Source organism: Plectropomus leopardus, chromosome 1 (genome assembly GCF_026936395.1).
Source record: "Plectropomus leopardus strain MGB_pleo_1.0 chromosome 1, ASM2693639v1, whole genome shotgun sequence".
Classification (NCBI taxonomy): Eukaryota; Metazoa; Chordata; class Actinopteri; order Perciformes; family Serranidae; genus Plectropomus; species Plectropomus leopardus.
Window position 1 is genome coordinate 21,504,891 of NC_142176.1, and position 28,000 is coordinate 21,532,890.

Genomic DNA, 28,000 nt, shown 5'->3' on the forward strand with positions numbered 1-28,000 from the left:
TTGGTGATTACAAAGGGGTTACATGTGGAGAAAAATCCTTAAAAAGTGCATGTGTTGAATAAAAAATTAAATCTTTTACTTTACATCTTTTTGCTGTGCAGGAATGCCTTCTTTTGGCATATTTATGGACAACATCAGTCAGCAAAGCCACTGAGACAAATTGAGCGCAACATTTGTGCTCTTATGTTTTTATGTTTTTTCAGCTTTATTGCCCTGTTTAAAACATTTGTTAGAAAAGTAATTAAAAAAATGAATCAAATGGAATAAGATACATTACTTTGATTAAATAATTAAAAGTGATGTTACTTATTATATTTCAACAGGATGACGAGTAATTTGTAACATATTACTTTTCAAAAGTAACCTTCCAAACACTGAGCGTGTCCTATTGGTCATCTGACACATTTGGCCTTAATAATTGTTGCATGTACAGAGCCTAAATGATGAAATACAACATGGGCTGAAAAAATGCTATCAAATACATAGAGCACATCCATACACAGGGCTGCATTACTAAGCAGATAAAGCAGGCAACTACCCAACTTCCAACATCCTCAGGGGCCCCCTGAAGCCCCAGTTTCATTATATGGCAATTTAGCAATAATTAAAGCTCCAAAATGTTGTTATCTTAGAGGCACTCCCTTCCTTGAACCCTTTTAAAGGTCTTTTAAAAACTACCCAGAAGGAAGCATGTTGCTGCTTTAAATAGTCCTTGACCTTGGTGGACCAAGACTCCCCAGAAGAAGAGATCTTGTAATATAGAGGGACCTTTCTGGCTAAATAAAAGATGAATAAAAATACATTTTCTTTTAAAAGAAAGAACAAAAAATGGAAAAATGTAACAGGAACTGAGATTATAAAGGTCGTCAGCTGGTTCCTAGTTCATTACTTAATCCTGAGGCCCTGTATCAAAGTGTAGGTTTACAACCTTTAACTTATTATTCCACAGATATTGTGCATGGAGCATACATGAATTTACATTTAATCAAATTACCACACTGCAATAAGTGGTCTTCATTAGAAAACTGACATAAAGCACAGAGAGGAGGAGGAACAGGTTAAAATAACTAGGCCTTTACCCTAAATCAGGATCCACTTTTGCAAAGTAAAAGGAGACAAGGGCCAGTTAAGAAACAAATATTAATTATCAATTATGTAAAAAAATACCCTTGTCTTCTGTTAGGGGATCCAGGGGATTGTCCCATGGAACTTTTTTTGTTTTCTAAGCTTTATTTTGATGCTTTTTATTCACTCTGGAACTTTATTTACATTGAAAGTACAAAATAGTGTCAATTTATTTTCATTGTGAACTATAAAATGGTTGGTGGGCCACACATCACACTTTTGAGGGCCAGATTTAACCTACAGGCCATTAGCTGAGTATCAGGCACTTGTAAAAAATTTAGGGTACAAGTATTACAAAGCAATAGTTATTATATTATATTCGACAATTTATACAGCAGTACACTTTATACTCATATATAGAGCTAACAGCTCGAAATGCATATTTCACTCTGTCGCTTCACAGCTAGAAGGGTCAAGGTTTGATAACGGTCCCTTTCTGCATGTTTGCATGTTCTTTCTGTGTTTGTTCAATTTTATTTTTGGTGTTTCCTCCCACATTCCAAAGACAAGTGAGGCGAATTGACTCTAGATATAGTTCATATCATAGAATGTGTTAGAATGGAAGAAGTAGTCAAGATTAATATGTGTAATTTCGTGATTGTTTGGGTTTACTAAATACGTTGACATCAATGTCAGCACAAAGCAGAGACACATCCTCTGTACTAGACAGTCATTAAGCTATAGACTCATTAGAGGGGGATATACGGTCTTGCAATATACTGCATATTTCTCCTCCGTGTTGAATACATGGCCAGATTGTGAGAAAACCGGTCCCTGAGCAAAGATATGCAAAAGGCCCCACCACCTCTCTTACATTATAGGAAAATTCACAGACTTGGTGGTTTTACCTTTTTTTTGTTATTGCTTTGCATCTCTTTGAAGTCACTTTGCGTCTTTACATAATACACGTTTAATTTTTGGTTATTTTGTGTCTCTTTGCAGTTCCTTTGCCTCTCTTTGTGGTCATTTTGAATCTCTTCATGGTCAGTACATGTTGCAGTAATTTTTGGCCTATGCACAGTAGGCCCATTCAGTAACCCATTTATAGTTATACGTAATAATGCACGAGTAGTGATACATTCATCTGCAGTATTTTTGAAAAATAGAGAGCCTCAACCTTCAGTTTCATCAGAGCTTAATTATGCAGCTCAGGTTGTAGAGAAAGATTTGAACATTACGTACAATTCAGACGCTGCCAGTCATAAATCTGATAACAAAGTTGAATGTTCAGCAGGAGTCCCCTATAAATGATATATTTCATCTCTTGTCCTATATGTATCTTACTCCCCAAATTTAATGTAACACTTCCCTCTTTGGTTTCTATTAGTTTAGTTTCATAGTGAAGCTCCTGAGGACAAGCAACAGGAAAAATAATTAAATACACATTGAGCCTCATGCAAGAAACAATATACAGATTTTTCTCTTAATTTTGCTCGTATCTATGATCAACTCTTATTTTGACATTTATTTTATGTGTGCATTAAAGCTAATGATCAACCTGATTAAAAATCACTGACACACATGAACTAACACAGATTTGACAACAATTTTTTTAATCAGTGATCTGTAAAAATGATCATCAAGTTGTCAGCAGCCACTCTTGTCTTCTTTTAGGGAATGACATATTCACAGATGTACTTTTTGAGGCTGCGACACACCTCATCGTACCACTTTCCTTGTGCAGCCACTGAGAGAGCAACACAGCTCTCCCTCTTCGTTCCTGTGGGCTGCTTCTTGGAGCGGTCCCAGTTAAAGTAGCTGACTGGCAGACTGTTGACATCAACATACTGGCCCTCTTTCACTATGTCTGCTACACCGATCCAGAAGTCCTTGGATCCTGGAGCGCTCCTCTTTGCATAGTCTCTCAGTTCATTGTTTTCCATCATGTCCCGGGGCGTTGCAAGAGTTCCTCCCTGTGCAATGCAGTCTTCATTTGCTTCATGGTAATGTTTGGGCTCCTCAATTGTGAGATAACATTTTCTGTGAGCTTTGATGCCACGGAGACAGACTGAAAACACAAAGCACCTGCTTCATGAGTAAACTGATTTGTACCCACATGGTGTTTTAAGAGTTCAAAACTAGGACCAGGCAATCTATCAATATTACATATTGATATTGTGATATGTGACTAGAGACGGTCTTCAGCTTTGGATAACATAATATCATAAGTGTTGTCTTTTACTGGTTTTAAAGACCACATGACAGCAAAGTAATGTAATCTTATGAACTTATCAGTCTGTTGTAGCTGTTCTATTATTTGCCTTTACCTATCATTATATCCACATTACTGATGATTATGTATCAAAAATTCAAAAACATTGTGAAATTAGATTTTCCCCATTTTGCCCCACCCTATTCAAAATATTTACAATTCTGAATTTCCTCTGTAATTGGAAAATCATCATGATTGGTGTCATACAAAAATACTTGGTTTTTAATTCCCATGTTTGTTTGTTTGTTTTGTACATTCACTGTAAATTGTGTGTTACTGGCTTTCTTCCCAATTCAACCTTTTACTAGTCTAATGGCTAATGTGAGTATTGCTGCCCTCTGCTGGAGACACGACACAAAAAGAAGTTTAAAATCTCTTGATAAAGTTATTAATTATCTCTTAGAAAAGAGAGACACCACTTTCCTTCTGCTGCTTTAAGGCGCCTTTAACAAGTATATTAACCTTTGAAACCTGGTACAATATCTTTCAAAATCATGGGGAAAAAGGCAATGTGCAATTGCAAGAAATTATTAGATTGAGAAAATAATTTTTTAAAAGCTATGGAAAAAACACCAAATTATTATCATAATTAGATATTTAAAATGATTCAACAGATTTACAAAAAAAACACCATCTTTTTTCCCCAGGTAATTTCCGTGTTTGTTTGTTTTTTAAATTTTATTTTTCCTTTCTTAATGTATTATCATTATTATTATTATAATTATTATTTGCTCAGATTTGAAAGGGTTAACCAACTATTGTTTCATAATATATTTTACTCATTTACTATTTTAAATAAACATACTGAAGTTCAATACTTTTGCATTTAATATATTAATCTACTGTGGTCTCCTCTTTCTTTAATCTTCCTTTATGTACTGAGGATAGTTTTCTATCACTTTTGTGTCATTATTTTCTGTATGTTAACTTTTGTGTGTTTTAGTTGTTTTTTTTAGTTGGATGCTTCAAATAAGTCCACTCGGTTTTCTGCCTCTGTTTTTTGTGCATTTTAAATTGTTCAAATAGCAACATAACATAACATGACAGTACCTGTCTGCAACGCCTGCATCTCCTTCAGTGAGTTCACCTCCTGCCACAATCTCTCGAGCTGGGACTTGACATCACCCTCCTCTGCAGCTGCATCCCCACAGAGAGGTCAGAAAAGCAGGTCAGATCGGCACTGGTGATGGCAAGTATGTTTTTCATGAACCGTGTGTAAAGTTACCTCCAGACTTACGAGATGACACAGCCTTCCTGGTGCGAGATGGACGGCTGGAGCTGAAATGGAGCAAGGAGAAGCAAAGAAGGAGGAGGACAGGGAGGACCAGACGTGCCATGTCTGAGGCCAGTCAGTGGATCCTACAGTGGCACACCTTGTACTGCCGTGAAAGGAACCAAAAGCACTGCAGGCAGCTCAATATATACTGGCCCCTCTGTGTGCCTTTCTGGGTACTCTCCCTGCAGTGGCTCCAGCTCTGTTTGTTTTTGTCCAAACATCAGCAGGAGGTGAGAGAGGTATAAGGGTGGAGTGGCAAATAATGATTTCCTTGTGTCTGGCTTTTGATAAATATTTACTTGGGACAAGGTGCACTAAGCAGTATTCCCTTTCATTTCACAAACAAACTGGAAATTCATTGACTGCTTCACTTTTACAGAGTGTTCTTCATCCCATTCCCGCTTCATGTCAGTTTGTGCATGCTAAGACACTTTTAAACAAGTGAAAAATCATACACAACTCATAATACTTTCAAATGATACCACTTGTGAAATGTATGTACACAAAGTATTAATCTACACAAATAAAGGTTTCATTTTACAAGTTTATATGTGAAAACAAATAACCGAGTTAATGTTGCTGCCAGTTATACACTGTAGATATCATTTTAAAGTCCGATCACACAGACTTTCAGTTGTATAATCTTAAAAAATAAAGCTTCTATAAGACCAGAGGAAGTCCGTCTCCCAGCTCAGGTGGAGGAAAAGCTATTTTTAGGTTGAAATGTTGTATACAGATGGGAGGGGGGCAGCAAAATTAGAAAAACCCTTGGGCATACAGGCTCAGTGTAACATTCAACTCTCAAGTATGTTTTCCCATTTTACACTCTTTAATTTGTACATTTTCTTTCATATAAGGCAAACTATGTGACGTATGATATATAATATAATAAAATAATATAATGTATTCTAACCAAACATCTTAAAACTCTGATAGTTTTTTCAGTTGCAATACATATACTTTTAGTAATGTCAAAATGATCTATTGAACATGTTCTCCAGCAAAAATGCAATAAAACTAATTATGTATTAATATTAAACAGTACTGTATGTAACATCTATTTAGTTCAGACTCATTGCACAGTATCAAATCCAAGTTCTGTGTTTGGTTAATATTTTAAAAAGCTGGATTAGCAAGTTCTTGAATGCTATTCCAGTGCAATTTCTGCTTACACTTCTTTCTTTCTGTCTCAAATCAGACCAAAACTTAACTCTGGACCCTGAGTCAGACATGAGACAGAGTAGTTCTGCTTTAAAATATTTTTATTTAAAATCTTCAAACAAAACACAGTCAGCAGCAGTTCTGACAACAGTACATGCATTCACTCTGACTATACTGACAGTGATGAAATGTAAGTACATTTACTGTATGTAAATATGAATTTGAGGTACTTGCATTTTACTTGATTTTCTTTTCATGGTACTATATACGCCACAACATTTTAGAGGGAAATATTGTACTTTTCACTTCACTACATAGATTTACATAAGAAATCTGCATAAAAAATATAAGAGGAGTTTTGGAAATATGTTAGGAAATATTTGTGGATATTATTCATTTTTTTAAAATACATTTAATTACAGTTTAACAAGTACAGCTGCAAAGATTATTTGATTAATCAATCTACACACACACACACACACACACACACACACACACACACACACACACACACACACACATATAGATATATAACTTTGGCGACCCCTAGTGGAGGACAGGATCCCCAGGTTAGGAACCCTTGTCATTGACAATATGTGTAAACATAATGTACACTGAAAAACATCTATACTATCTTAAGTTCACATTTTACTCCAAACAAGGTAACAGAAATTATTCTTCATTGATACGTAAGCTCATGAAAACATATTTATATGATGTATTAAAAGAGAAGGAAGGAACTTTCTTTTTCAATGTAAGTTGGAAAGAACTCCCTCAGGAATGATGTAAAATTTCCTGTGAAACAAATTCAACTAAAACAAAGACACAAACACAGAATGCTATGCAGATACATTTATTCAAGTAAACAGAGCTGTACTCAAAGAAAGTACACAAGCAAAAAAGTGACAAAAATATACTAGCACAGGTAAACCAGAGTTTATAAGGAATGTCGTGAGCACACTACAATGATGAACACTTCTTCAGGTTTTTTTACATGGCATTATGAATACACTCAAAAACATGCTCTCTCTCTCTTTCTCTCTCTCTCTCTCACACACACACACACACACACACACAAAGGCATCAAAATTAAGATATAATTCCAAAATGTCTACACATCATTATTCTTACTTCCAAGACTAGAAATCAGCTTCTGAAACTACTTATTTCATCACTTTTGTACACCCATTAACACTGTCTCTTCACCGTTTAGCGTTCAACTTCACTCCTTTTAGTTTAGCTGATAGATTTTTTATTTCTTAAAATGGCAGATTATGTAAGACATGTTTTGTTGTTTTTATAGTTGAGAAAATACTTCTTGACATGTGCTCCGGTTTTATTTTAATAATTCAAGTAACATAATAAATAATTCACATGGCTAGCTAATATAAAATACACTAAAGGTCCAATGAACAGTGAGAACAATACAGTTAGTTTATTCTTTGATAAATTAAAAAACAAAACAGATTAGTGATTTGAATATGTCGGCGTGAACACTTGTTCCTTTCTCAGCCATTCATAAATTTTTCGTTTTACTAACAGCTTGCAGATGTAGAGTAAAGCAGAGGGCATCATACTTAAATAAAATCCTAAACAGAGTTACTCAGACCTAAATCACCCTGCCTTTGTACATCAGCTCACTGTAAAAATAATGTATGTTGGAGTTTTATGGCACTTTTGTTGTGAGGCACCAGCAAGTTAACAACTTTGGTCAGACAAACAAAGCAGAGACTGCAAACCTTGAACTGCAGTCTGACCACTTTATGATCCTCCTTCAAAACTCAGAGTTTACTGATTTATCTCATGTTCTCTTCTGTTTACGTGTATTCATATCAAATGTTTGTGACCTTTCACTTTTGTAATACTGTATGGTGATGTATATTATGTATTTTAATAAAAGATTTATGTCCTATTTGTCCTCATTTTTCATACACAGGGCTCTCGTGGCGCTGTGGATTTACCTCTATACAAATTTATTTAGTCAGAGGAGGAAAAGTTTTTTAATAGTTAACGCATCCATTTCCAGTTAAAAATACCTTTCTTTGTTGATTTGCTTAATGCTAGCCTCACACGAGAAAAGCATTTCAAGTATCAAACGCTCGTTTGCAGCTCAAAGGCACTGGTGATCCCGTAATATTACAATGTTGGCACCTCAGAATAAAATATCAAGCAAAAATCTACACACAGACTTTTCTACCTCTGGGGGGGGGGTTACACGTTTCTATTGTAGCATGAGAGAGTGATACACTCCTGTGATCAGAAGCATCAAAACGTTGGGGTCATCTTGTCAAACTTCTGTCACTTGTTTGCTCTCAGTTTACAGCTGTCATCGCTGAGAAGAGCAGAAAATTACACTATCTTGTGAAATCTTAAGCTTATATGACACTTTAATAAATCTTTTTTCAAAGCAGGTTTTAAAGGCATACTATGCAGAATTTGTCGCTTACTGTTTGTAAAGACAACATTTTAAACGTGGCCCTTCCTCCTTGGCTGAATGAGACCGAGGGAGCAGCGGTGGTCAAGCGAGCTGGAGTAGTGAATCGAAGTCATAAAACATTTTCTGATAGTTTCACAGTGGTTACATTCTAAAGCACAAATAAACACAACCACACCCCCTCACAACCCTGCAGGACAGTGCTACATTGGGGGAATCATTTTGCTTAAAAAGAAAAAAACATGAATCTGCACTACTGTACTGTTCTACTGTTAGATGTTAAATAAAATTTGGTTACAAAAAAACACCGAAAAACCTCCTAAACAAACCCAGATATGAAGAAAATAAGAAAATACAGGCCGAGGGCAGAGTCTCTGCAGAGAGAGAAACTGCCACCACTGCAAGTGCTGATTTTCTTAAGGCAAGTCCTCCATAATATGCCCTTAAATGCTGATTCATTCAGCTGTTGGCAGATTTAATTCATGTGAAATGTGCTCAAATCCATTCGCATTATTGGCTAGCATAACATGACTTCATAATACCTATAGAGAATGGCACTTGCCCCCTGTTGCCTGGGTGACAAGCATGTTAGTCATCTTTTACCAAAAAAAAAAAATGCTTGACCACTCAACTGACAAACAATAGACAAGAAGTACAAACATAAACTGTACATACATACATACATTCATGCATACATGCATACTGCACATGCATACATACACACATACTGCACAACACTTGTGTGTGGTTGTGCTCCTCTGCGGTGAGTCAGTCCGGCCTCTGCAGTCTCTAGGCGTGTTGCGGTGGGGTTTGCTGGGTTTTAATGGATGAAAGGCATTCGCTCCTTGCTGTCGTTGTCTCCCTCTGGCTCCTCTTCTTCCTCTCCGGCTTCACTGGTCTCTGTGCTGTCGCTGGCCATCTAGTGGTAAAATAATATTTAGCTGTAATTAGCTGTATACTGAGCGACCCAAACACAGACACGGAGGTGAACATAGTGTATACTGAAGCTCGCATCAAGCTGTACAGTAAATATGTAAATGTGCCCTCTGCTAATGGGCTGCTGTTTACGGGGTCTATACCGTCAACAGGAGTTTGTCCACACATCTAATAGTGTTTCTAGATTTGATGTTGAGATCGCCATGGAAACAACTGCGATTAAACAGGAGGAGTCCTACACAATTATGACTCTGACTGGACCTGGAAATGTGCTTTGGGCATCAGAAATGTCAAATGTAACTTTTTATTGGCAGCAACACTCACAGCTACACAACCACACTGCAAGTCAGCCAGCAAATTAGCTGTGTGGTTAATTAACCCCTTGAAACCTAGATCTACGACAGCTTTTTTTGTGCTGCATTCAGATGCCTTTGACAAGCTGTTTAACCGTTTAAACCTGAGCAAATGGGGCGGCGTCTAGCTCACCTGCTAGAGTGTGCGCCCCATATGCTGAGGCCTTTGCAGCAGCCCGGGTTTGTTTCCGGCCTGTGGCCCTTTGCTGCGTGTCATTCCCTCTCTCTCCCACAGTTCCTGTAATTCTACAGCTGTCCTATCAATAAAGAGAAAAATCCCCCAAAAATAATCTGACAAAAAAAGAAAAAAAACCCAAGCAAACCTGATTTCTTTCAAAAAACATGGCGAAAAAGGCAGTGAGCAACATGGTGAAATTTTTTCTTGTAACCTTTTTACTAATTTGTTCTTTTCTTTCTTTTGTTGAGCTGCTGATCGGCTTCGCCCGATATTTTGTTTTGTAAGAAATCAAACCAATTTTCTCTTGTTTCAAGGGATTAAGCACAGAGATCTAGCCCAGAGAGATGGCCCTTCTTACACATCACCCTCTAATGTTAACAGTGTTTTCAAAAAATAAAAAACATTTCAAAAAACGTATCACTGTAGATCTACACTGGCTAAATAAATATGATCAGGCCACTTACTGCCACTTGCTTCCTCTTTGCTCTTACATCTGATGGTCATGTACCCTCAACCATCAACATCATTTAATGTTTTAATTGTATGTGATTTTTGTCATCAATATTTATCTAATTTAGCACACAGACAATTCAAATCAAACTAATTCAACTTATTTAAACTGGTCTCCTTTATTTGGTTATTGTGCATATTATAAACTAGAAGCTGTAGCTGTAAATCACACTTTAATCTATAAATTGTATTTTATGTATGTTTTATATCATCAGATGGCATAATTACTTTAAATTCATCAGCCACTCTCACTTTGAAAGGTGTCTCGCTGTAAATCTTTGTAGAATTGCATTGAAGGTCAAGAGCTACTTCAAGGCCTAATTGTGTATGCTTTCTGATATTTTCATTCCTACGATTAAGTGTGAAAAAACACATAAGAAAATGTGGATAATACCAGAGGGGTGGGGGACTTCTCCACATCCAAAATGAGTTTTCCGATGTTGCCTCTGTCATGGATTCTCTGCATGGCCTCTTTTACCTGACAATAAAACACAACAATTAACTTACTTTGAACAAGCTGAATAGTGAACGAACAACAATATGCATCAACTGTGGTATCACATTAATTTTAACATCTAAAAATTGTATAACTATTTGATATTATCAGAGAATCTCTAAAAAGTCTTGATATAAAAAAAGTGAAATTAGTAAAAAGTAAAAGAAAATTTTTAAAAAAGGAAAACAAAAACAAACAAAACAAGTCCAAAAAAGGGAAACTTGATGAATAGTGTGAATAAATAAATACTAAGACAAGGAAATGACAGAAACAGCTTATTATAATAACTCTGTAAAATAATTTAAAATATATAACTATGATAATTATAAATATATAGTTCTCTGGACAGTTTTCCCTAAGTTTAAAAAAAAATAATTTTCTAAATCTACTAATTTCTGCCAATTTGTGGGACAGTTCTTGCCAAGTTGCTCTTTGCTTTTTCTTGCCATGTTTTGAAAGAAATTGCATCAATTTGCTCAAGGTTACAGGTTTAAATACTTATGGAAGGCTTCTGAATGAAGCACAAGAAAAGTGATGATTATCCAGGTTTTTAAGGGTTTAAAAAAAGTAAGAAATGAGGACGCCAAACAACTTTTCACTTCTCATAGATTTGGTGAAAAACTGTTGTAAAACTTGAAGCTCTTCAACATGAAGCGTGCTGTAACATTAAAATGACATTTTCAAATCACCTGCTGATCCACACAAAGACACTTTTGCAACAATTGCCAGGTCCCACACAGGACACAGGACCACTTCCTCATAACAGCTATAATCCAAACTTACTCTGTGAGAGAAGTGAATGAGTCTAATGCAGACTAAATGATGCTGACTCACCCCGCTGGGCTACATTTGACATCACACTGAACACTTCACTGTCTGCAAAACTGATCCATTATGGTTTATATTAAGCACACAAGTACACTGCTTCACTTCACCTGTGATTGCAGGGACAATGCAGGCTGTATTCTGCATTGGAGATTTGATAAACCAGCTTTAGACGCCTGTCTAAAGTGGGCTTCAATAACAAATACATGACGTCTCATGCAAATTTAAAGTGAGTCACATTCTGCAAAAACAAATTATTTTTATATTCACTATTCACTTTTTAAAAAACTTAAACTAACAATAAAGTCCTCACCTCTACAAAGATATAACATCCTAAATCATATGTTTATTTGTATTTCATCTATACAAGTATGAATAAAGTATAAAATAACTTAAATTGTAACATGGGTGATTTATATAAACCTCTGCCAGCTAGACGCACTGTTCTGGCACAATATTTCACCAGACCTTAGGCAGTGAGACTTTCATTGTTTATGAGGGCAAAACATTTACACCTAGCGCAATATCAATTAAACATTTCATAGTAATGCAGAATTTATTTTTCTTTCAGAAATACTGAAATTATAAACTGTGAAACGTTACAGATGGAACCATGACTGACTCACCAAGTGTGATATACTAATAAGGACAGCAGTGCTTAACACCTAGATACACTGCAAACATATTAACAGGAGAAAGAGCACAGGCTGGAGTTTTAATCAGTCTACTCGCAATAAAAAGGCAGAGATTCTGCCTTCAGGGAGTCTGTGGAAACATCTGTCCACAGTGTTTTATTGGCTGACATTTTATTTTTCACAGTTGCAGTTACTACGGCTTGGTGAACATAACTAAGTAAGACAATATGTCAGAATCTATCTGACCAGACAACTGTCAGCTTAAAGGGACAGTTCACCACCAAAACAAGAAATATGTATTTTTCTTGTTACCTGTAGTGCTATTTATCAGTCTAGATTGTTTTAGTGAGTTGACAAATGTTGGCGATATCGGCCATAGAGATGTCTGCCTTCTATCCAATGTAATGGAACTAGATGACACTCAGTTTGTGGTGCTCAAAGCACCAAAAAATACATTGGAAAAACTCAGCGGCAATGTCTCATCCCAGAAATCATAATCCGGTTACTTGAGATAATCTGCAGACCTTGTTGTCAATGACAGCACATCATCTTAACATCAAAAAAGCCCTCCCTGCCCAGCTGTAACATTACCTAGCTCAGTGGTGCTGGGTGAGCTAAAGGTATATGCACACACACGTTTGGCGAATGAAGTTTGGTAGAAAGAAAATAGTTCCCACATGAAACTGTTCACAACAAAATCTGTGCTTTATTGCGAGTAGCCTGGTCATGATTTCTGGAGGAGATATCACTGTTGAGTTTTTCAAAAGTAATTTACTGATGCTTTTAGCACCACAAGCTGAGTGCCATCTAGTTCCATTATAATGGAGAGGAGGCAGACACAGCCGACACTCATCAGTCACACAAAACAAACTATCGAGCCTTTGAAACCTGGAGCGACATCACTTTTCTTTTGCTGCTTTGAAACATCCTTCAAAAGCATTTTAACCTTTCAACCCTGAGCTAACTGATGTGATTTATTTTGAAAAAAATGGCTATAAAAGCAATGAGCAACTTTTCAAGAAATGTTCTACAAATTTCAAGAAATTATCAGACTTTAAACTATTGGGTTTCTAACACTCTCTCCACCGTTTAGTATTCAACTTCACTTTTTTTTTTAAAGCTAGGGAAAATGTCTTGAGTAAATAGAGAAAAAAAAGGGGGGGGGACTATACTTATAATTATGTATTTAAAGTTACATCACAGAATTGTATATATTTTCAGCACTTTTTCCATGTCTTGTTTGCCTTGTTTTTTTTTCTGTTTCCTTTTTGTTTGTATTATTTTTTATTATTTCTTTCAAGGAAACAAGCCAATCCGCTCAGGTATCAAAGATTTAAATCGCTCTAGAGGTAAGAGGAAAAATATGTTTTGTTTTTTTTTTTTAATTTTTGGGTGAACTGTTCCTTTAAGTTGGAGCTTTTGCCCATTTTCTCAATCAAATGCAGTCTGATTGCTACAGGCGGGGTGATAGAGGAATGAGATAAGCAAGGTAAGCTCAAATATTGATCAGTTTACTCCAGCTAAACACAATACAGCAATGAAGTCTCAATCTGCCATCTGTGTGCACCAACACCCCAATGACCACATCATGGTAAAGTCCAAGTTGAGTCTATATGAACCGAATGTGCATGAAAATAATGAACTTATTGAACAAATATTCTGTGGCATTTTCTGATCTACGCCCAACAACCTATCTAGCAGGTCAAAACTTGTTAACAATGAAGCATCATTGCTGCTCATTAAAGCTGCTCTGACTCAGTTGTTAAGAGAGAAAAAAATTCACACATCACAAAAGATCGCGCAGGGTGCCATATCTTGCTTTCTCATTACAGTCCACACAAAGACACAACTGAATGTCCCTCTTTGTCTGGACATCATTGTGTCAAAAGCATTCATTTGCTAAAGGAAATGGCAGAAACCATGCCAAAAGCAAAAATAGGTCAGAAACTGGTGCCACACTTTGCTGCTAGGTACCACGAGGGGATACGATCAAGAATGTGTTATGGGGCTTTTCTGATACTTTCAAAAATCTATGCCATATACTGTATGTTGGCTTCCTTTTATTTTGTAGTATCCTAAATATTATTTTCCTTGGGACGCCCGGCTGGAAAAGACAGATTTGTTTTATCTTAACTAAACTTCTGGTGGTCCTGTTATTCTGTTTCAGTCACGCGCATTCTCCAACTTTTTATTCCAGAAAAAAGGTTGCAATGGTCAACATGTAAACTAATGCCCTCTGAATTCTCCGCCCAGGCCTATGAACAAATGAGGCAGGCTACATCCCACGCCATCCTCCTCTCTAATGAGATTCTTCATGGGCAATGGCTCCACTGAATGGCCTGACAAATCTGCCAAAGTTTAATGACAATCAGTACCAGGGGAGTTTCCCATGAGAAATGAAAATCTGGAGATTATTTCATTAACCTGTCCTCTCTCTGTAAATTCACAATGACTTGTTATTAGCTCCTTGTGGTGGATTAACTGGACTGCCTCACCTTTTATCTGAATCCTTGGAGCATTTTTGGCGGTGGAACAGACTCCAAACACTTTACTTGTAAAGACAGTGGATCTGTAAGATGTCTTCTGATATCATTAATGGGAATGATTAGGCAAATCTCTTTCAGTTTAAACTTATGCTGATAGAATCGCTCTAATTCAGTCCCCCTCCAGACATATTATATAGAAAAAGTGCATAAGATTTAGGGGGATTTAGTGCCTTCTTGGAGATTGGAACCAGCTGAAACTCCTCCTGGTTAAAGTTCCCTCAGTGTTCATTGCTGAGGAGGTTTTTAACATGGGACAAATTATCCCCAGAGGTCTCATTTTCTTCAAAACAAATGGACCAGGTGATTAAAACCAGTAAAAATACTGAATAAAGTAGTTTCACATTAAAAAAAAAAAAATCAGTGTTTTTCCTGACACCCTCATCACAGAGTGACTTCCATCTACGGTGCATGACCTGAAATCATAAAAACACATATGGGCCTTTCTACATCCTGTTTTTGGTTTGTCTATTCTGGAATACTATAGAAACTACAGTTCTGGGTTAAGAAAAACACAATTCTTATTATTAGGTGACTATACAGTAAAGAAAAAACTTATTATACACTTAAACTTATTATATTATCTGTTCCATTTCTGCCAATATATCCCCATACTTTCTAAACACTGAATATTTGAAACTGAAACAGTGAAATACTTATACTAATACTAATGCTAATGCTAACAGAGTGCCCCAGGAATGATGTTTTCCTGTAGGCCAACCCAGAAGCTAACATCACCCTGGTTTCCTTGTCAAAAAGCCTATGGGATTTTTCCATTGGACCTTGGATCACTGCAGAATATAAGATCTGTGGTAAACAAACTTTTATGATACTTACACATTTTGTTTGGCATGATATTCTTCACAAATTAACACCACTTACAGGATTATTTGAAGCCTAAATGTAGCTAATGTTAGGCTATAAATGAATTACACTATGGTTGCGTTGCCGCTGCTACAAGGGTGTAAAGCTGATGTGATGACATTCAGTAGTCTCATTTAGCCACTTAACAACCGTCTTTTTTAAGACACATAAGAGCTTCAAAGTTCACAGTGAAGTATTTACGAATTCATTTTATGTCGTAGAACAAAATGTGAAAGTCTCTCCATCTTGTATTAACCACAGACCTCATTTCAGGCTTATGACCAAAAACCCATGAAAAAATCTTGATAACTTTGAGATGAGGGAATTGGAGGTGCTGAAATTAAACTAATTTCTTGGTTTTAAGACTCATTATTGGGGTCCTCTATATTTTGTTTAACATGGTTTTCCTTTATCATAGTTTAAAAAAAACTCTGAAAATGGACCCGAAGAATATCTAAATTGCAATAGGTTTCTCTTTATCAAGCGTGCTAGGCTGACCAATGAAAGAACAGTGTGCATCAAGATGGCTAGCATTAGAAAAAAGTATCAAACAGTTGTTTGTACCTGCACTGATGATCCCGTTATATTTCAAAGTCGGCACTTCAAAAAAATATTGTGCAATTTCTGCAAACACTTTTCCACCTCTTGTGGCTTATGCATTACTACTGTAACATGAGCAAGTAGTCAATGCTCCTGAGAACTAACCAAATAAACACTGCAGTTATACTTGAGGTCTTTGTGAAAAGTGGCTATTGTGATTAGGTGTGTGCAGGTGAACTTTACACAGATTCCAAGAAATGGAGCAGCCGCAGTTAAAGGAAGACTAAAAGGATTTGTAGAAATTGAACGTGAAGTGATTGACGTATGGCCTGCTTTGCTGCGTGGGTGTGAAATAATTGTGGAACAGGAAAATACAACCTACCCACCATCTGTGGAAGAATGTCCAAGAACAGCTGACAATGTCCCACAGAAAGCAGCAGTAACAAACAAGAGATTATATGCTGTCCAAGATGTTTGCATAAAATCTATTTAATCTTAAACCTGGCTTCTCTTTATGTAACCGCTGTGATTGATCATTACTAATTTTCTCATCATTGACTTCAATACACCCTCAAATCACACCAGGCTCTTACCTCCTCCAGCGCCCACAGGGAATCCACTACTGGTTTGATCTTCTTTTGTTCATAGAGACACAAGAGTTTGTCCATCACTGACTTCACAAGACTACATTTCCCATGTTTGAAGAGGAGGTTGAGGAGCGAGAATCCCGCTATGACTTTGTTCTCCTCGTATAGTTTAATAGGGTTAACCTTCTCCACCTGCCACCACTACAGAAAAACAAAAAACAGAGAGACACATTCACTCTGAGTGACTCATTTGTGTGTTTCATTTGCCATGAAATGATGAAATGTTCATTGGGTAGCACTGTTTCCTTCAAATGATGATGATAGACTGCATCTCTGACTCACAGATTTTGCAAAGCTGAAGAAACTCTTTGTTTCCCCAGTTACCATGTTTGATGCGCCTGAAAAAACAAAAATAAAAGGATTGTTGTATGCTGTGCAAAAGGCTGGGAAGAAGAGCGAGTGGTCAGTAACAGGGAGACACAAAGCACGAAAGGGGAAGGTGGGGGAGGAACAGTTGGCATCTTTAGACCCTCAGATCTGTGCAAGCATGCTTTCGCACATATTCAGTATCTATCAAACTAATGAATTTATCTCCATCTAATGCAGCTACTTGATTCATGAGGCTTAACACAAACCAAAGTAATTAAAAGGCTGTGGAGTATGTTTTATTCAAAGACTCACTATCTCATACTCAGGTTAACCCCCAACACATTTAATCAATGCAAGACTTGTTTTTAAAGGAATAGTTTGACATTACGGACCGTTTCACTGGAAATGTATTGTTTGGCAACAGTTTAGGTCCATGTTTGCTTGCTGTCAGCTGATTAACTGCAAACAGGAAATACAAAAAGACCTATTTTAAATATTTATGTTTTCAATTTGAACAGGTCTAAAGGAAATATACAAATTTGATTTTTTTTGCTGAGAGTTAGATGAGAGGATTGATACCACTCGCATGTATGTCTGTTCAAAATGAAGCTACAGCAAGAAAATGGTTGGCTTAGCTTAGCTGCAGGAGCCGTGAATTAATTTAGAAAGGAATGGATTTTAGTAAGATTATTAAGATTTGGGATGGTTTATATTTTGGAATAGTTACATATTTTTTGTTAGTATAACACTTATGATCTATGGTCTTTTATGCACTGTGTTGTTTTATGTAGTGAAATGTTTGTATGTATGTATTTTTATTTATTGTCTTGTTTTTGGTACTACTTGCTGTTTAATGTTTTTTTTTAACCTGCCCAGGGACAATAGATGCAAATGAGTTACTAGCTAACTCTGGTGCAATTACTTTTAATTGTGCGTTGTCCCTGTAAAAATAAGCAATAAATTATACTAATCTATATGAGCATCTGCTTTTCACCAGTGACTGGTTAATAGGGAAGAGGGTGAGTGCATCTCTGTATTTTTTGTTGACCACATATTCTTTGACCGCTTTGATTATTTTGATTATAAGTTTATTCACATTACAATACGTATATTCCTTTTTCATTATTTGATGTTGTTTTGAAGCTCAGCAAACCTTTTTTATTGGTGTGTCACAAAATAGAGAGAAAAAAAGGTAACACCTTTACCTTTTTTTCCCTCATGACAGTTGTTTTTTGATAGCCTTGCACCTAGGCGATGTGCGTATAACTATCCTTTTTCAACATGTCACAAAACAGACCCGGCCCTGTTGAAGCCTCTCAGCAACTTTTAGTTTATTTCCTGCAGTCACTAAATTAGCATTTCAATCAGGGGAGGACTTTATCTAAAGTGAGCAATATTTTTTTACATAGTACATAATGAAGATGAATAATGACGAGTTCTTTGGCCATTAGACCCCACTGTGATGTGTATATTTGGAGGTGGAGATTCCATGGTTGGTTTAGAAATATCCCCCTGATGGAGCTCAGACTCTGATAGTGGAGGTTAGGAGAGTTAGCTAAAGATGAGGATGATGGGATGTGGAGCAGGACTAGGCACTGAACGTAATGAAGACTGAGGGCGACTGAAGTGTCAAATCTGTTTGTTCCAATAAATGTATAAAAAAAGATGGACAATGCATCTTCGCTTCCTCCAACCATGAAAAAAATATGGCAACAAAGGGTTATGTGCCAGACTATTCCTTGGCCTGGTGCAGTGACTTCCTGATGTCTGAGGGTTGTCACTAGCTGTTTCCCTGTTTCCAGTTTTATAGCTATGCTACACCATCTGTCTCTTGACTCAAACTTCATATTCAATGGACAGATGTGGGAGTGGTAACGATCCTCCAAGATAACCCCTCAGCAAGAAAGCATGTAAGCATGTTTCCCAAAATGTCAAACTATTCCCTTACCTGCTAACTTCTATAACTTGATGCAAAATTGACTTAAATGTGACTGCATACAAATACAAAATGTTTAGTTATTTCATGAGCATGAGTATTGTTCCCACCATAGAGTATGTAGGTTCCCAAAGGCCTCAGCAGAGTCAGGCCTTTCCCTGTGTTTTCCCCACACAGGCAGTCCAACACGATGTCTACTCCCTCTGGAGAAATCCTAAAACATCAAGAACAAAGTAAAGATGAAGTCCACAGGCAAAAAAAAAACATTTACATTAACTAATGCACTATGTTTTTTAGTCTGGACATTAGAGCTGCAACTAAAGCAAATGCTAACAATATTTCAATAAATTGTTTCATCCATCACACATCAGCAGTCCTAAAGACTGACCTCCAGTCAATGGCAGCAGCAAGAGGAATCAAGCCAGCACAACCCCAACTTTGCGGGACCCTAAAGCCCCGACTCCATGCCATATGAGCTAACAGGTTAGACCAAGCGCTGCAGCTAGCCACCAGCCTGCTGTGACACCCGGTGCTAAGGGGTATGTGTTTTGAGTTGCTACAGCTGCCAACCAAAAAAAGTCTGTCTCATGTGTTTTTTTTAATCTTTTTTTAAAATCACCTGTTGTATGTAATTATTATTATCATTATTATTAGATTAGATTATTTATACATTGTATTGATTTAGATATTTTATTTTATTTTTAGTATGTATACGTGTGTATGATGTGTATGTGTATGGCTATGTATATAAATTAGTATGCTGCTATGATGACAGTGCATATAGATGCCACTCCTGCTGAAGCACGACTTTTCTACGATAGGGAAGCACTTATCTACATCCGGAAAAGCTGTGTGGGATTTGGACTGAATGCAGCAAACCACAAAAGGATCCCCACAAAATGGCTTACAGTCAGACCAGAGGGGAGAAACGAAACTGAAAGCACCAGACGAAGAAAGGGAGGAGAGCCAGCATCAGGGTGAGGCTGACCTGACTTGGCCTGAAAGCTGTTCCTCTACCAAGCCTTCTTCTGACTAGTGTTTGGTTGCAGGAGAAAAAAGTGGATGTGATGTGATTGAAGCTCACTCAGAAACAGGTAATCAGAGATTACTCTGCGCACATCTTCACAGAGACATGGTAACCCCTAGTCTCCTGGATCAAGCTGTTGTAATGGATGGGCAGACCTTGTTCGGAGCCATAAGGACACAAGACTCTGATGCAAATTCATAAAATGCACCGCAGGAATTAAATGATGCCATCAGCAGCAACACGCCCAAAGAACCGGATGGAATCTTCATAGTTGCTGCTGTTTTTAATCAATCATCCTTCAACTCAACAAGATGCAGCAGGATCAAGGACAAATGTAATTTCGTTTTTTAAACTTTGTATATTTGTATGTACAATGCGTATATGTACAAATGTATATGTTATTATTATTTTTCCAGCTTGTATGACTGGTTGTTTGGATTGGAAAGGGTAAGTCTGGAGGGGAGGAAATGGGTTTGTAGGGGAGGGGACTGGAGCAATGGGAGGGTCAAAAAAAGAAATTGGATGTTTTGTTATCATCTATGCACTTCTCCCCCAAGTTATAGTCATGAAACTGTCTTTTTTTATTGTCCTCTTTTGCTGGCCTCTCTTGGGCTGCTATTCTAGAAATGTGTTTGTGTGTGCCAATTGTGTTGTAATCCAAGGAGGGCAAGGAGGGCAAGGAGGGCAAGGAGGACTCAAGTGAATGCAATGTGTGCACCCTGCCAATGACGTAAGGTTAAATAAATCAATGTACGGGAAACACTGGGTGTATGAAGTGCATGCAACTAAAATAGTTGCAAATTAATTTTGTCTATCAACTAATCAGATGAAAGACGAACTGTTTCATCGTTCATTTGATATAAAGTACAATCAGAGGCGAGCTAAGCTTTTAAACGTTTACAGTGATGTGGCTGTGTTACCTAGTTTACGACTGTGAGCTCTAAATGTGCAAACATTGTCTATAAGTCCATACAGTATAGTCAGCCTGTGAGTCATACTCTGAAGCAGCCTCATATTTCATCCAATCATGGATTCATAAGTTATGAGCCTTGATTCTCTGGAGTATTACTTTGAGCAAAAGTTGCAGCATACAGCCCACGATTTTTCTTTTTCTTTTGACTCTGCCTACAGTTTTCTTATAAAGAACTTGGTGTTCTGCGATGCCCACATCACTCCTCATCAGTAACATGCTTTCTATGTTACATGTTACATGGAACAAAACAATGTTACAAAAGATTTAATGACTGCACACAGAATATATCAAACAAAAAAGTCTACCACAATGAGCCTCATTAAAGGCACAAATATGAAAGAATGAAAGGCATGTTATTATCAAGGCTACTACTAACTGCCTTGTGGCCCTGGACACCTGCTTGGCTAAACTGCTTGGTGGTCTTGTGATTCCCATGGTTTTTGCCTTTTGTAAAAAGACTAATATAATTGTACTTTGCTCGTGATCCTGAGAGGAATGTGTGGGTCAGAGAGATGAAAGGCATATTAATCCACTTCCACTGTTGATATGTAGGCAGGAAACATGCAACAACCAGTGCTCCCGAAAAATAAAATAATACAGTATGTTTCATCTGTGTATCCTGATTAAATGACTCAACAACATATCCACAAACTACTGCCAAGGCTTTCTGAAAGAGAGGAGAAGCTCGCTAAATAAACGAACAACGTTTTAAACCCTTTGAACCCTAAGCCAATTGGCTTGATTTCTTTCAAAAACATTGGAAGAAGGCAATGAGCAACTTAATGAAAAATGACCCCATAAAAATGTAGGAAATTAGTAAAAAGTTACAGGAAAATTACCTGAAATAAGCACAAAAAAGTAAAAGAAAAATGAAAACAGCAAATGACCTGAAAAAAAGTAAATAATACATATAAATAAGCAATAATATATGTTTTACTGTTGGCTAGTTTAAAATAATATATGATTATAATAAGTTTAAATGTAATTTTTTTGATGTTTTTCCCAAATTACTCGATAAGACTGTTTTTCTTAAGCTAACTTTTAGGTCATTCTCTTTTCACTTATTATTTTTTTTTGTTGCAATTTGCAGAACATTTCATGCTGAGTTACTGATTGTACCTTTTATTATATGTTCTCAAAAAAAATGAAACCAAATTTGCTCACGTTTCAGAGGTTTAAATACTTGTGAAAGACATCTGAATACAGCACAAGAAAACTGATGTTGATCCAGGGTTTAAAGGGTTAAAAAAGATGAAAACATCACTGCAAAAGAGCAAAAAAAAACAAAACTGTGTGGTCATATTACATCAAATCTCTGGCAGTGTTCACTGCAGGGTGTTTTCTTTGTAGTGCAAACGGGATGACGGCGTGGTGTTTTGTGATTGGAATGTTTAGGGCATCAATGCTCAGTGCTAATTGGCTCAGTTGATCCACACTGCCAGCGCAGACCTCCGCCCTACACAATGCTGCTGCTCTCTCAGATGAGCCGTGAGTTGCCATGGGGACCATGGCCACACAAGACCAAATATGGCAACAGGTAACATCTGCCTCCTCACACAGCCCTCTGTGCTGAGAGAGGTCCACGTTATCACTTTGGTGCACTCACATATAACATGCTCCACAACCATAGCCAAGAAAGCCTTGAAGTTCATTTTTAACATTAATATTGTGAAAACACACTACGAGGAACTAACACAGCCTTAAATCAGTCATAATAAGGACAAACTTTCTGTGCTTACTTTTTCACTTCTTGCATATAATCAGCGTTCCTGTCAAAGAGGTGAGTCACCGAGTCTCTGATGGCTGCGTGTTTGAAACATGAGGCGATCCCAAACACAGTGACATTAGGTACAGTGGAGCACAGCTGAGCCACAGCCTGACCCTGAAAATAACAAACAGTTGTGACATTTTATCAAGGCCTGAGAATACGGGGGGGTTAACTCTAAATATACCAAGATTAAATAGTTAGTAACAAGAACGTTGTCAACTGTTTTTTGAATAGTTGGAGTACTTCACCCACAAAATGACCATTTGTAAATCAGTTAGTCATCCCTTGTTACCGTGAATTCAGAAAGAAAACGTGCATGCCTTAGTGAAAAACGGCATATAAATATAGATACACACATTTTGTTATATTTTTTTCAAATATAAAATTTTTTATACTTTAATATATATTCTGGACATTTTTTTCTATTTTTGGGAATAATTTTCTCATTGTCCACTCCTCTTTTTTTAAAACTATTTTTAAGCAATTTCCATGTCATCTTTTACAAATTTCTTGCAATGTGTGGGACATTTTTTCCCAATTTGCCCCCCCACGTTTTCAAACGAAATCAAACCAATTTGCTTGGATTTTAACAGTTTAAAGACGTCTTCTTTTGAAGACATCTGAAGGCAGCACAAGAAAACTGATAATCAATTAAGGTTTCAAAAGGTTAACATACAAATGGTCATTTTGTCGGTGAAGTATTCTTTTCAGTGAATCTAAATCTTAAAATACTCACTGTGGCATAAACAACAGTTATCAAGTAATAACAGAGAACAAATAACTTGTTCCATTTACAGGTTATAATGAGAGTTGGATGTACTTGTGTGTCTGTGCAACAGTCATAAAGGAAATTGACTTACTACACCACCTCCTGCTGAGTGAACCAACACTGACATCCCCTCCCGCAGATTGGCAACCTCAAAGAGCATCATATAGGCAGCCACAAAGTTCAGGGAGAATGCGGCAGCCTCAGCAAAAGTCATTTCCTCTGGCATCTTGTAGACAAAATCCACTGGTGTGCAAACAACTTCTGCCCAGGCATTGTAATTGACAAAAGCCATAACTCTGTCGCCTATCTGAAAGAAACAAGTAGCCAGATAACAAGCAGACACTGGAAGCTCTTAGTAGATTATGGATTAATTTAAATGGAAATCTCATTATCAGGCTTACATCACTTTTCTAATTTTGTGGATGCAGATCCGGTTGCTCAGAAACTGACAACATTCATTCATACATCACAGCATTACAGAGTCACAAAGTTACTAACCTCAAATCCTGTTGTGTTTTCACCTACTGACTCTACTATTCCAGAGCATTCGAACCCAGGAACAAGAGGAGGTTTCGGAGGATTATCAATAGTTCCCTGACGTACCATCAGATCCAGGAAATTCAAGCCACTGCAACAAAGAATAAATATAACCTTATATTTTCTTGACATTACATCCCTCAGATTCAATATTTGAAAATAAAAAATGCATCTGAGCCCACCCCAACAGCTATTAAATCTAGAGATGCATGATAATAACAGCACAGCGGCATTGACGGATATTTGCTTCAAAATTAAATATCGGAATCAGCACATCGGAAATTTCAGCAGATATTATAAACCAATATTTCTTTTTTTAAAAATATTATTGACAAAGTAAATACACACAAAACATTGACCCTAAGTTGAAGTATTTTTCTTATTTTGCACAATTAATGTATATTACATGAATTGAAAAGCATTGTATTTTATGCCTCCATGTGCTGGTGGGCCATCACAATAAGAGCATGCATATGGTGTTAATTTCTCTGAAGAGACTTGATGATTACTAAAATTAGATTGGGAAAAAAAGTGGTATATGGATATCGCTATCAGTTGTCTGCCAAATGAATTGTTATATATCGGCATTCCTGATACCAACAAAAAAATCCAATTTTGTACACCCTTAATTAAATCCATAATAAAAAAAATACTTAAAAGCTGATAAGAGATTTAGGACTATCCAGTACTATTTATGTCAGTATAATCAGCAGTGAGTCACTGGCTATTCCCCTGTGGATACAAGGGCAGATTTAAGAATATTTCCCCAACTATGAGTTTGTCAGCACTGTAATCTTCTGCAAAGAGGAGCTAATGAATACTATCAGTGCTTTTATCAAATAGACATTGTGTTTAAAAATGACTAACTCTACCTGGGAAAAAATTGCTGGCTTGGCTGGAAACAGTTTACTCTTCATGTTTGCTTGCTATGAATGGACTCATTCCAGCCAGCCAACCTCCTGCACTAGAAAAGACCTGTGGCTTCATGTATGCTACATTTTCAAATAATATAGTCAGAACTACACTGAAGCGTGGGCATGCAGCGGGGAGGCCAGAGCACATCACAAACCAACAAGTCCATAAAAATGCATCACTGATATGTTCATGTTTACCATGCTTTGACGCGGATCTTCACTTCACCATCCTGAGGCTCGGGCATTGCCTTCTTGGTTACTCTTAGTTTGTTCAGACCTCCAAAACCTGCCAGGATCACCGCTCGCATTTCTTTGGCATCGCCGGACGACTCCACGTTTTCAGTTTCTCTCCCAACATTTTTGTCTATCATGAACTCGGTCTCCTCGGTCATATCTGCTCCTTCTTTCGCCATGTCTGAGAGCCGCTGCTCTGCCTCCTGCTCCTCCTCGGAGTGATGTGGTGTGCAGCCTGTGCACAGACACACAGGCGCTGCTGTGTGGATGCTTATTCACGGCGGAGCCTGAAGCCTCACAGTCTGCACTTCTTATCAGTCATGCGCTATGTTAAGTTCTAGGTAATCATTTTCCCCCCATTTAAGTCACGGAGATACTGTTTAATTCAACTAAAAGTTTTGCATTTCAAGAATATGGAATATAATTCATCCCTGTGTGCTGACTTTGCTTGCGATGGGCTGAAGTATGAAGTGCACCATCTGCTGGTGAACTGTGTACAAAACTTTATCTGTATTAGCTGCTGTGGACTGATAATGCACCCTGACTTTCCTACAATACGTCCATGAATGCAACTCATACGTGACTCACGCAGCCATCAAAATCCTGCAACAAGTGTGATGCCTTCAGGTGCGCTTGGGAAATCAATTCAACACGCACCTCCAAGTTTCTGCGACGCGGCAGTTAGCTTCCGATTCAATAGTTAAGGGGAGAGTTAAGGGGGACGTAATTTTTTAAAGGTTTTTGACTCCTCCTACTGTGGTGAAAGCATGTTAGACGGCAAGGTGAAACCTTAGCGTTGTCTGAAACCCACTTTAAGATTTGTGAACCCTTTATCCTCTTTGTGAGTTAAAATGAAAAAAAGAAAGGGAGATTTTAATGCATTTAAATGCAGACCACATTGGACCAGGTCTAGATCAAAACCACTATAAAGATCAAATCTGGACTAGATAATTCAAGAAAAACCAAAGAATATTTAAAACACAATTTCAGATTTTTTTATTCTAGTGGTGAAATGCAAACAAAAGAGATTTTAGAGGGGTTTTGTTTGTTTGTTTGTTTGTTTGTTTGTTTGGGTTTTTTGCAACCTCGTCCCTCTTTGCATTTTCACAAATAAAATATAGGTTCCAACCTGGTTCAATGTGGTTTAGATGTAATAAAACATAGTAAAATCTCCCCTACAAAATAAATAAATAAATAATAGAATACAGGTTTTACAAATCTTAAATTGAATTTGTATCGACATCTAGCCTCTCTGGGTAAATCTAATCCACGTTTGACAAGTCTACAAATGTTTTTTTTTTTGTTTTGCCAGAGACCTGGTCCAGTGTGGTCTACATGTGAAAAATGCACTGAAATCTCCTTTTTTTTTTTCATCTTTATGAATAGAATAAAGGTTTCACAAATGTGAAAGTGAATTTCAGACAGCGTTAAAGCTTTACCTAAAATGACTAACATGCATTCACAACAGTAAGAGGTGCAAATCGCAAAAAACTGGTCGCTCATGCAAGTTAGTTTCCCTCAACTCTCCTCTTGACTGCTGAATGGGGGCTACGAATGAGAGGCTAACTTCAGCGTTGTCCTGCGTGTCCTTGCTTGCAGTGGGCTGAAGTATGAAGTGCACCATCTGCTGGTGAACTGTGTTCAACACTTCACATCTGTGTCAGCTGCTGTGGTCTGATAATACAGCTCATTGGTGGCTCATACAGCCACAAAAATCCTGCGATGTCTTTAGATGTGCTTGGGAAATGTAAGTTCAACACTCACCTCCAAGTTTCTGTCAAGACTCGTCAAAGCTGCTGGACAGGTAAGCTAATGTTAGCTTGTTTGTGATGCTACAGTGAAAGGGAAAATGATGATAAAGAAGCGGTGCAGTCTAACAAACACTCAAACGGTACAATATTTAAAATTTTTAAAGTTTTAAAAATTCTTCGCGCCATTAAACTTTGTTTTGTTTTTACTGCTACGGCTAAGCTAATCCGAAGAAAACAAGCTAACACTGTTAGCGTTAGCCTAATGTCTCGGTCCCCGACATATTGTCACTTTCTTTAAAGCTTTGTTTGCAGTCAGCAACTTTAACATTATTTAACTGTTTGTTCCGGGTTTCGTTGCTTTAAGAGGAGATAGAAAAAAAAACTATTGTTGAGGTTTAATTAAGTATGGAGCCTAGAGGTGACATGGATGTTTTTCTTTGAACGCGCATGCGAATTACTGCATCGCGCGCGTTTTATCCATTAAAAAAAAAAAAAAAATGTATAAGATTTTTATATCCTGATTTTGAAAAAACGCATTTTGTTTGCAGAGTGGCATGACTGTATTTGACACTGCACAAAAATAATAATGTCTAAAAATAAATGTTGCGGTTGATCATTGGTATATCCTATGCTGTGATAAAAAAAAAAATGCATTTTCTATGTTGTATTGGTCCTCCTTCAAATATATATACATGTAAAAGGGACTGGGTGGGTTATAATCTGTCAAATGTAATTACTGTGAATGAAATCAAGTCAATTTGAGGCAGAAACAGCCTTTCAGTGACAAGATATGAGCGGCAATATCTTTTTGGCAGGTTAAGTGTTGGCCTAAGCAAATAAAAATAATTTATAAAGATATGGTAACCGACACTGTTGCAATGCCCATTTCCTTTGCTAACTGTAAAACTGTAAATGTTTGTCACTGAAGTCCCCACAGCTGATCAAAAAAGTGTGTGGAGGAAAGCTGCTGCTTTTTATTGCAACTTGCATAGGTAGCTAAATGGTAAGGTCCATGTACAGTCCAACGATTAGTAATTATTTCAAACC

The 28,000-nt window shown here is 37.2% G+C and overlaps 3 protein-coding genes across 5 annotated transcripts in view; 1 reads left to right on the forward strand and 2 right to left on the reverse strand.

Annotated features, from left to right (window-relative positions):
- Window positions 1-2,657: 2,657 nt before the first annotated feature.
- clec3a (C-type lectin domain family 3, member A) lies at window positions 2,658-4,771 on the reverse strand. 2 transcript variants are annotated; one of them, XM_042493991.2, is made up of 3 exons: window positions 4,563-4,771; window positions 4,388-4,474; window positions 2,658-3,133 (listed from the first exon to the last, which is right to left on the reverse strand). In XM_042493991.2, exons 1-3 carry the CDS (start codon window positions 4,672-4,674, stop codon window positions 2,736-2,738), a joined length of 597 nt encoding a protein of 198 aa, XP_042349925.1. In that variant the 5' UTR covers window positions 4,675-4,771; the 3' UTR covers window positions 2,658-2,735. The 2 variants fall into 2 exon arrangements, with proteins under 2 accessions (XP_042349925.1, XP_042349975.1); XM_042494041.2 differs by having other exon boundaries at window positions 4,575-4,770.
- Window positions 4,772-6,611: 1,840 nt separating this feature from the next.
- Window positions 6,612-27,961, reverse strand: vat1l (vesicle amine transport 1-like). Of its 2 annotated transcripts, XM_088077626.1 has the most exons (10): window positions 26,967-27,961; window positions 25,167-25,437; window positions 24,016-24,145; window positions 23,609-23,824; window positions 22,720-22,862; window positions 19,091-19,194; window positions 17,018-17,073; window positions 16,682-16,876; window positions 10,580-10,663; window positions 6,612-9,127 (listed from the first exon to the last, which is right to left on the reverse strand). In XM_088077626.1, exons 2-10 carry the CDS (start codon window positions 25,379-25,381, stop codon window positions 9,029-9,031), a joined length of 1,242 nt encoding a protein of 413 aa, XP_087933752.1. In that variant the 5' UTR covers window positions 25,382-25,437; window positions 26,967-27,961; the 3' UTR covers window positions 6,612-9,028. The 2 variants fall into 2 exon arrangements, with proteins under 2 accessions (XP_087933752.1, XP_042345906.1); XM_042489972.2 differs by lacking the exon at window positions 26,967-27,961 and having other exon boundaries at window positions 25,167-25,929.
- Window positions 26,877-28,000, forward strand: part of pkd1l2b (polycystic kidney disease 1 like 2b) — a 30,437-nt gene continuing 29,313 nt past the window's right edge. The window contains exon 1 of the mRNA XM_088077613.1: window positions 26,877-27,006. Within this exon, the coding sequence (XP_087933739.1) occupies window positions 26,935-27,006 (72 nt within the window). The 5' untranslated portion in view covers window positions 26,877-26,934. The remainder of the gene's footprint in view (window positions 27,007-28,000) is intronic.